Source organism: Acipenser ruthenus, chromosome 4 (genome assembly GCF_902713425.1).
Source record: "Acipenser ruthenus chromosome 4, fAciRut3.2 maternal haplotype, whole genome shotgun sequence".
Lineage (NCBI taxonomy): Eukaryota > Metazoa > Chordata > Actinopteri > Acipenseriformes > Acipenseridae > Acipenser > Acipenser ruthenus.
The window spans coordinates 87024182-87034224 of record NC_081192.1 but is presented as its reverse complement, the minus strand read 5'-3'; the positions used below and the strand labels follow the sequence as shown (position 1 = coordinate 87034224).

Below are 10043 nucleotides of genomic sequence, written 5' to 3'. Positions count from 1 at the left end.
AATAGTTTGAAACTAGATCCTGCACACTAAAACAAAAACACGGAAATCTCAATTATTTGCTAAACATTTGATTTACAAAGAGCAGGGCAGCTTGGTTACTGTGGTCTTGTTAAGGGTTACATTGGTATTTGTAACAGCTTCAGATGACTTTAAACTGGACACAACAAGCAACTACATCACTATAACGCGTGTCATTTGTTTTCATGTCATCTGCTTGACACCTGCATCTTTTTTTTTTTTTTTTTTTACCAGTGCTGCACTAAATCAACTCTTAATCTTGGTCCTGTAAAGATCCAGCAGAGGCAAACCAAACTAACCATAGCGGAGTGGTTATCACAATATATACAGTTAGCCTGCTGCTATATAAGAACAATATTACAAATATACAAAATGAAATTTAGGCTGGGACCAAATCAAAACGTTGACAACCCGCTAATGGCACTTAACAAAACTAGATTAAAAACAAAACACGGTCTTATGGTAATTCCAGTAACTCAAGTAAAAGCTTCTGACGCGACGGCATTTAATTCTCGAGCTCCTTCACTTTGGAACACAGGTTCTATTCGGAATGTTGAGTCACTCTGCATCTTAACATCTAAGCATAAAACATAGCTTTTAATGTGGCCTTTTGTTGGAGAGCAGTCTAGAGCTATTCTAGGGTGGTTATTTATTTATTTATTTCTGTATTTATTTATTTAAATATTTATTTATTTAGGCTATTTGTAAAGCACCCAGAGATGGTTCATCAAGGACGCTGTATAAATATGCAAGTGATAGTTAAAAAGCTATGCCTGCTTGTTTGTATTGCCATTTTTTTTTCTTTTTCAAGAGCACGCTAGTGACCAGATTGGCAGCAGCTGCGGCTCGTTGAAGGCGAGGTGATTAGTTAACCAGCGCGCGGTGTGCTCTGCTTCAAAATGATATCCAAGTAGTCACCTTGAGGAAAGTGCACCTAGTCGCATTTAAGGTATATTTTTAAAAACGAGTATAAAAATGATTGGTTCGGTGGCTTTTGCATTGTGTTAGGGTGTGAGAGAGATTTCTGTAACAGGTACGTAGAGACTGCAAATCGCCTTTGACAGCGATTCGGAGACATAACTTCTTTGTATATTTGTTTTTGGCATTGTGCAATCTTAAAACGTCAAGGCGTAATAATTAACTCGTCGCCGTGATTACTAATGTGAAACAAAATAATATTTGAAATATTGCGTTTCTTTTTTGGTGTGAGCGACTTGACACTAAACACAAACTGAGGTACATTGTCTGGGAAAAGTTTACACCCTCCTAAATAGCGCAGATTTCAACAAATCGTTAGGAATGAGATTGCCATAACCCGTTCAAGAGTCGCACTGGGTAAGTATTAGCCTGCAGACATTAACACCACATTAGTTTGAACAAAGGAACCCAGAAAAAGATACTTAAACTCCTCTTGGCACGTACTGTCCGGAAAGTTGCATATCAGATGTATTTGTATGGGCCCATGTGCAAAGAAACTGTGGGCATAGCTAAACCTGCGCTTTCGGGTTTCAATCGGCCCTATTAGGGCGTTTAGTTTCTCCATTTTTTTTCCCACAGTTTAAGCACAGTGTAATGTAAACATTATGATACTTAAGAATCATATTCATAATATAAGGATACGTACCCCCTCTCCCAAAATAATACAAACTAAATAATATTCTTTCAAAGATAACATCTATTTAAACAGTCAACAAACAAGTGTTTTATTCCAATGTAACCAATAAAATGATAGGTGTGATTCAACTTTAATTGTTTCTTTCGTCAACAACAAAAAAAAAGAAACGAATTCCTAATTTGGAAATTTTGAATTTCTTGGTGCTTTTAGTCGCCTACTACCACAGGCTAGGTATTGCAGTGTTTTTTTTTTTTTGTGTTTTTTTTAATAAGTTGCGTAACAATTCTAATAGCCTACATCTAAGACTTACACATTCATTGTCCAAAGCACAACGTGAAGGCGCAGAGTGTTCAGCACAGTAATGCAGCCCTTTAGAATTCAGTGACGTGTCAAACATTTCAATGCGTTTAGTTATTTTGAAGAGCAACGAATCAATTTAGGAGATGTCAACAGATTAGTCCCCTGTATTTAGCATGGGGCTGCGGCAGCAGGTTTTCAATTGCGCGTTTCATTACGTATGTATCGTGTGTTTTAACACTACTAAGCCACATCTTCAATAGAAACAGTGTAGTACTTTAGAGTAAACAATATTATGCGCACATGAGGCGACCTCCTCAGTGTGTACATGTATTTAAAAAACAGAAACGCCAGCATATTTATAATTGTACATATTGTGTTTTGCTTTCGTTATTGATGTTTTGCGTCCTGTAAAAATGTCTCGCCTGAAAAGTGCTTTATACACCCGCCTCAATGCACAGCCAATTCCATGCACGCAGCGGACACTGAACTATATCCTCGGGTAGGTATTTATTGAGCATTTGTTTTATCAAGCATTTGTTTAATACCGAGAAATTACAAAATTAAATATTAAGCTTTACAAATGCACAAGTGTTGGCTTGACGTTAACCTAGTCACATACCGTGTTTACTTAATAATATTTAATTGGAAGTTGCACAAGTGTCTGTCAGGGATTCCGTTTTAATATTTTTCAAACAGACAAATGTATCCCTCCAAACCGCGTTATTCAACCACCTTTTCCATTAAAGAAATACCCACCCAGCTTCTATGATAAACTTGTTTATTGCCTCCTCATTATAAAAGGCGTAATTTAAAATGCGGGGCGTTAGCATGGTTGCCCATGCAAGGCGACAGGCACTGGTAACAGCAGGGAGTAGCTCGTGGTGTTCGAAGCAGCACACACATTGGGGTTCTTTCTGTTGCGTGGGGATAGTATTTCTCAATCTCTGTGTGAAATTAGTGTTTCTTGATGCATGTTTTTGTTTGGGGGGAGGGGGGTGCAGATAGGTAGTGGACACAGGCTTGTACCGCAACCCCCAGAGCACAAGACCCCCGTGGTGACACCTCATTCATCCAGAGAGATAGCCTTCTATTCTCTCTCTGATTACACTACAGGATTAACATGAAACTGTTAATTGTTTGCTCTACAAATAGCATCCACTGGTGCCAGCAGTCTGACAAGTAAAGTTCAGGACAGTCCTGCAGGATCCAGTAGAGGGGGGAGAGAGAGAGCGCAACAAATCAACATGACAAAACACTGGGGGGGCAGCAACCTTCTGCATGGGCAACCTACCCTCGCCTACCTGCCCTCGCCCTGCTACAGCCCCAGAACCGTCTCTGAACTTCAACTTGAGTGGCCACCACCACCGCCCCAGCACCGCCAGAACTCCAGCTCAGCGCACGTTGACTACTTCAGAGCAGCCATCGCGGCCAGGTACAGTTTTGGGTTGAATTCTCCTCCACCGTTGGCCGCTTACGGTAGCCCCTGGCCGGCGGATCTCCGGCCAGCGAAGGCAGCGGCAGCTGAATCTATCATGGAGAAGATCATGCAGCTGGAACCCAACGCCAATATGACCGTCCAACTTCAGCAGAACAAGGGCGCACCTGAGAAAGAGGTGGTTAAGAACAGGTACGAGGCAACTAAGGATAGCGAGGACAAGAAATGGGTAGAGGACAAAAGCGCAAAAAACGGAAGAAAGAAAAACTACCAGCGCTACCCCAAACCTCCGTACTCCTACCTAGCCATGATAGCCATGGTCATCCAGAATTCCCAGGAGAAGAAGCTGACCTTGTCTCAGGTAAGGTGACGCCCGGCTTTAGGAAGTCATAACCTGGATCTATTAAAGCAGTGTTGGGTTGAATGGAACCCATGTCCCGTTTAATAATCATCTCATAATCATGCCATGGTTGTAAAGATTAATACTGTAGTCTGTACACGCCAGTGTAGCAGCATGATACATTGGGCAAGAAACACCTCTTGGAGATTCTACGTATACAAAATATTTATAAAACCCATTATGCTACTTATAGTTTTTTTAAAATAAATAAATCGAGAGCGCGTGTGTTAAGACATTATCTTTCTTTAGCTGCCGTTTCTGTGACAGCTTGGTTTTAATCGTACAACACAAATGTATTCTGCAATTTTGTTATCGCTAGAATTAACACTTACTTTCTATACGAAGTTATGTGCAGTTAACATAACAATGAAATTGCAATCGATCTACTGCACTTTTGCACATTAATTAATGGTAACGCTACTCTAATTACTATAAAACCGTCTGTGTTAGGAACACTGACTTAATATAAAATGTATTGAATAAATCTATTTTATATTAGGAGTTTGGAGCGATTTAATCCTAGCAGTAAGTGGCCTCCAGTCTTGTAGCGACCCCTGTAGGCATACTGAGATTACTGTAATCACCCAGAAGCACAAATCTGTTTTTTTTTTGTTTTGTTTTTTTTTTAAACTGGATAAACAGGGGCACGTCTTCAGATGTATCCTTCCATACCTATCATCCATCATTCACAACTATTCCACTTGATAGTGCTGAATTGTTAGAAATACTGAAACTTAAGTTCAACGACAAACATTCTGACTAGGAAGTCTTATTGTTTGATGTTTTAAATTGTTTCTTTAGTATTTAAGTGCAGCACTAATGAGTTTAATAGTTGATGGCAGACTGTTAAAAGTTGTGCCCCTGTTTATCCAATTAAATGGATGCTTAGTAGTAAAGTGAATGGACAGCATATTGGATTGCCAGCACTCGTTTCACGAAGCTGTGGTGTGTGTTTCATCTTCAGATCCTGAAGGAGATCAGCACCCTCTTCCCGTTCTTCACAGGGAATTACAAGGGCTGGCGGGACTCTGTGCGGCACAATCTCTCCTCCTACGACTGCTTTGTCAAGGTGAGGCCATAGGTTCAAGGGTACAAGCCCCATGTTGCCAGAAGTGCAGCTGTACACTATAATTCTTTCTCCAGCAGCAGATGTGTACATCTTTTAAGTTTGTGTGCAGTTGACCCTATGGTGTAAGTGCACATGGGGCGGGTAAGAGGACTGCAAAGTGAAGCTGATACACTTGTATACAATCAGAACTGCACATATTATAAATCACGTTTTAATTCAAATAAAAGAACATAATACAGAGTAAATGAAGTTGTCCACATTTTTAGAATGTGTTTAATGCTCTGTTCTGAAATCTGGCGTTTTAATTGCCTTGAAGAGTGGCTTCATGATTTATAATAAGTTATTTTTAGCAGGTAGTTGCTGTGGCCACACTGTGAATTATGTATTAAATCCTGTCTGTCACCCAGGTCCTGAAGGATCCAGGCAAGCCCCAGGGGAAGGGAAACTTCTGGGCGGTGGACGTGTCGCGCGTCCCCTTGGATCTGCTAAAGCGGCAGAACACGGTGGTGTCGCGACAGGAGGAGACAGTTTTTGCACAGGACCTGGCACCCTACATCCTGCACGGGCGGCCCAGCGGACAGGACCAGCTCCAGCTCGGGGACTCCACTCCCCCCAGTGAGCCGGCCCCTGCCACCCGCCTCGACTCCGAAGACCCATACCGCCCCAAACTGGACTCATCCTTTGCCATCGACTCCCTGCTCCACAGCTTCACGCCTGGTGCTGGAGAGAAGCTGGATGAACACTGCAAGCAGGGGGAACAGAGACTTCCGGGGCAGGGGGGCTGGGAGCCAAGACCCTTCTTCCACGACTCGGAGCCCTTCCCCCGGCATCAGTCCAGCATGGGCTACTCCTCCTCAGAGTCTCGCAGCCTCTGTTACTCCTCTCGGAGCACTTCAGGCAGCTCTGTCAGCCCTGCTTCCTCCTCCTCTTCCTTGGAAGATTCTAGCTGGAGGAGCGGCCTGGTGGCACACAAGCGCCCCAGGCCGATGCCCGTGGGAGGAGAGGGGTCCGATTCAGATAGCTACGAGGACTGCCCCACGCCTCTCAAGTCAGCTAAGAGGACCTCTGCCCCTTGGGAGCTGCCTACATCCTACACTAAATACGTGCCTCCCAATGCAGTGGCTCCTCCCAGCATGCGCTTCCCCAGCAACCCCTTTCTGCAGCTGGGGGGTCTGCCCTTCTATAACTACCGGCCCTCTCCTGCTGCAGCCTATGTGGGCCCTGCTTACTGGTCCTTCCTGCCCAGACCCGGTGTTCCTCTGCAGGCCTGCCACCACCGGCAGCCCCCTGCCCTCATGGATCTAGACAACCTTCTCCAGTCTGTGCCCCCCAACAAGAGCGTGTTCGACGCACTAGTGCCTGAGATGCCCACCTCTCTGCCAGGGCAGTACACAGCCCAGAACTCTGGGGGTATCGGGCGGTACCCCCCTTACTGAGCGAGTGCTGTGTGGGACGATGGTTTTAAACGTGTACATATCGATTTACAGGGTTTTGGAAAGCTTGTTCTTGCTGGACAGAAGAGGCTCCATACTTGGACACGGTGGAAGCAGGGCAGTACTTTTGAATACAATCTTATCCCTCCCCCACCTCTCCACAGGGGTTCCTCGTTCACAATGAATTACTGAAGAGTCCCCAAAGCAGGGGGGTGTTTTTATACAGCGGAAGGGAAGCTTTTTAGCAGCTATGCTGACTGTCCAGGGGAGAGTAAATATGTATTCAGGGTGACTCCTCAGCTATGAATTATTGAAGAGCCCCTCTTTCCCCAATGATTGTAAAGAGTCCCAGCCAGGAGCGGAGATCACTCATAAAGAGCTGGAACAGTTTGCCGGTGTCTGCATTTTCTCAGAACCGGTTTACCCACTCGTCCCTGTTTTCAAATGGGTGCCCAGTATGTTTAGGGTTGTTGATGTTGGATTGAGAATGCATGATGCTTCAATTTTTAGATGCATTGTTGTGGTCTACATGCAAAAGCCCATTGTTTTGTGATTCGCAGTGAGAACCTGCAGCCAGTTCCATAAAACACATTGTTTCTCCTTTTAGTAGTTTTACTCGTGTTTCTTGAGTCCTAAGGGTGTTGCAGAAAGCAGCTTGGCACAAATAAGTCCTTAACTTTTTAGATCATTGTGTGGTAACAGTTAAACGTAATACTTCAGGTGTCTAATGCATCCAACATGTGTTGAGTCAAGGTGCTGAAGAGGAAGTTTAGTTGTCTGTTTGCCCTCACCGCGTCCCGGAGCAAGGGTCGGGTTATTTCCATTGATGTTTCAGCTGCGTAGTCTTCAGGAACGGCACAGAAGTGAGCATGGCCAGCTAACCATTCTCAGTCTTGCCTTTTTGAGGGTGTGGTTTTTTTTTTTTTTTTTAAAAACGAATCTGCTGAAATGTCAATTTGCTAACCTATTTATATTGCTTTATAATCCAGATGAAGCTTTGAATAGATCTGACCTTGCTTGTTCTATTGCCTGTAAGCGGACAGTAGCCTACTTCTTCTACCTGCATTCTTTTAAAGCACGTAAAAGAAGACCTGCCCATTACCCAAGTTAGGCTTTGCTGCCCAGCGGCTGCCAGGGAGTTAAGTTTTGATTTTGTTCATTTGTCCTGCATTAAATTAATAGTCCTTCGGAAATGTCCTTGCCTGGCTCCTATAGCCAACTGCAGATGCTGTTTAGTTCCTCTACTGTCGTTCTTTACTACGCATTGGTTACAATCTACTGCGTGCAATGGTTCTTGAACCAATTCAAACCATGGACTGTAATGTACTGCAACGTGTCGCTTTCTCCTTCCACCAGGCATCTTTTTTTAAAAAAAATTTAAAATAAATAAAAAGCATCATTGTATGAAACAAATGAAAAATATACGTAGCAACAGGAATGACCAGCTACATTTTTAAATACACGTAGGTATTCCAGTCATGCTAACCCAATATTCAGAATATAGTTGTCTTTTTCCCAAATGGTGTGTGGGGGTTTGTAGATTGAATACAAAGGGAATTATCTTTTTAAAGTTGGGTAGAATATGTTCAGACAGACCCCATTCTGAATGCGACAGCCTGCATGTCTACTGGGTTTGCGCACTCCTGTCCTGTAAATGCCATATCTGAAATGTATCTGGGAGCACTATTGTGATTACTTCTGCATCTGGGGTTTACCTTGCTTGTAAATGTATCCAGTGCTTCACTACAATACCACAGGGCAGTACTAATGCTTGTGTGTGGTACAGTCCAATGATTAGCTCTGTAACAAGCTGTCTGTTTGCAAAGGCTCCTTTAGCAGGCCTTTCCACTGTTTCTAAGGTTTAAGTAATCAGAATCTTAAGGTGGCAATTTTTAATAATAAATTTTGATTTTTCTTTTAATACATTTTTTTTTTTTTTTTACTGACAATTTAAAACTGGGTGCATCGCCCCCAATGTTTATTTTGAGGAATGCCTTTTTTAAAACTTCAGTTGGCAAAACAATTTTATATGTAAATATGTATTTTTAAAACCTACAGATTAGCAGTCCTGTGTATCTGTTGTCTTTTTAAAATAGGCTGCACTGTGCAATTGTGAAACTGTAAATAATTCTGTGCTGCTGCAAAAGGTAAATTGTACGCCTCTTACATGGAAAAAAATATAACAAGGTATTTTTGATAAATAATAAAAAAAAAAGTAAATCTTGACTTGCTGTACATTTATTGAGATGCCTCCTAAATTAATCTGTCTGTCATGGCCTTCTGATTGGCACTTCTTTTAAATTCTAGGAAAAATCACCCTATACATGGTAAATGCTGTTCTCCATCCCTGGTAGCAAGGTACCTTGCATGAGACGGCTCTTCTGCCAGACCCAGGTGCGCTGAAATCTGGCGTTTCGATTAGCTGAGAGTGGATTCAAATGTTCAATGCTGGAGTCTTCATGCCATGATGTGACACCGAGCTGGGAACGTGGCTTTTACATAGTGATGAAACGGCACAATGATTGTTTTGACTGTACAAGAAGTCTTTATTGCTGGTATGTTTGGCAGGTTTTAGTCCTCCCATTGTAATGGCCTGGTTGGCTTCACTGTTTCAATGGTAAGTTGTGTGCCAATGTTGGATACAAGGGGTCAGGGTTATCATTTCAAATAATTAATTCCTCCCAACCCATTTGCATACAGCACAGTGCTCCCTGACTGTGTCACTATTGAGCCATGTTGACCAGTCCTATATTCCAGTATCAGGGCCCTTCACTGTGTATTGATATACAAGTAACACGGTGATGTAGAGCACTGTATATATTTACTTTGGGGGGGGGGGGGGGGTCTGCAATATAACCAGCATTAAGGTAATGGCGTTGCTGTGGTGTGCAACACCTGATTATTACCTCTCACCACACCACTGCAATACTGTTGCTGTCACTATTATTCTACAACATTTTAACATTTGTGTTTCCGAAATAATCCTTGCAGTCCACTGAACGAGTTCACTTGTTTAAAGCAAGACTCGAGCACCCCTGTGAGGCTGTTCATCAGTAAGCAGTGGTTTGAGAACAGGTGTCATTAATTAGTATCATCTCTCAACTGTACTTTATATTATTTAGTCTTTTAGCAGACACTTTTATTCAAAGCGACTTACAGAAACACTTCCAATAGAACCTTGGTTTCATGTTTTTATAATAACTGATCAGTTGCCCTTCATAGAAAACAATGGGAGAGGAGTGTCTGGCTGTTGTATAATTAAGAAATGTAGCATGATCAGATGTATTTTGAGGCACAAGGTGAAATCAAGTATGCCACACTACAACTAATTCTAAATAAAAAACAACTCCCAAATGTAGGTTTAAAGAGAACCATAGTGCTATCCTGACATACGACATCACCTAGCCCATTGAAATGAAGAGGAGGACGATCCTTACCATTGAACAATGATAAAAGAACACACAATACATTTTAAAGGTTAACATTGTATCTGAAAACAATTTAAACAAGTTAAGACAACCTTCTAAAGGGTGAGAGTTTAGGAGCTGAACATAAGAAAATGTACAAAGGAGAGGAGGCTGTTTGGCCCATCAAGCTCATCCGGTTCCTAGCAGCTGATTGGTCTCACAATCTTGTCCATTCGGATGTCACTGATTCAGCATTAACATGGTTAGGTTACCCATTCCGTGCCCTGTGCTTAAAAACCTGGTTGGGCTAACTTTGTCAACAGTGTGTCTTGAACGTGCTGAGGAATGCCCACAATGCAACATTAC

The 10043-nt window shown here is 42.5% G+C and overlaps 1 protein-coding gene across 3 annotated transcripts; it reads left to right on the top strand.

Moving 5' to 3' along the window:
* The first annotated feature begins 868 nt into the window (after positions 1-868).
* On the top strand, positions 869-8210 carry LOC117400077 (forkhead box protein H1-like). Of its 3 annotated transcripts, none has more exons than XM_059023021.1 (4): positions 869-967; positions 3086-3729; positions 4733-4837; positions 5245-8210. In XM_059023021.1, the coding sequence occupies exons 2-4, from the start codon at positions 3178-3180 to the stop codon at positions 6271-6273; spliced, it is 1686 nt and encodes a 561-aa protein (XP_058879004.1). In that variant the 5' UTR covers positions 869-967; positions 3086-3177; the 3' UTR covers positions 6274-8210. The 3 variants fall into 3 exon arrangements, with proteins under 3 accessions (XP_058879004.1, XP_033855410.3, XP_058879005.1); XM_033999519.3 differs by lacking the exon at positions 869-967 and adding an exon at positions 974-1051; XM_059023022.1 differs by lacking the exon at positions 869-967 and adding an exon at positions 1059-1353.
* Positions 8211-10043: the final 1833 nt, after the last annotated feature.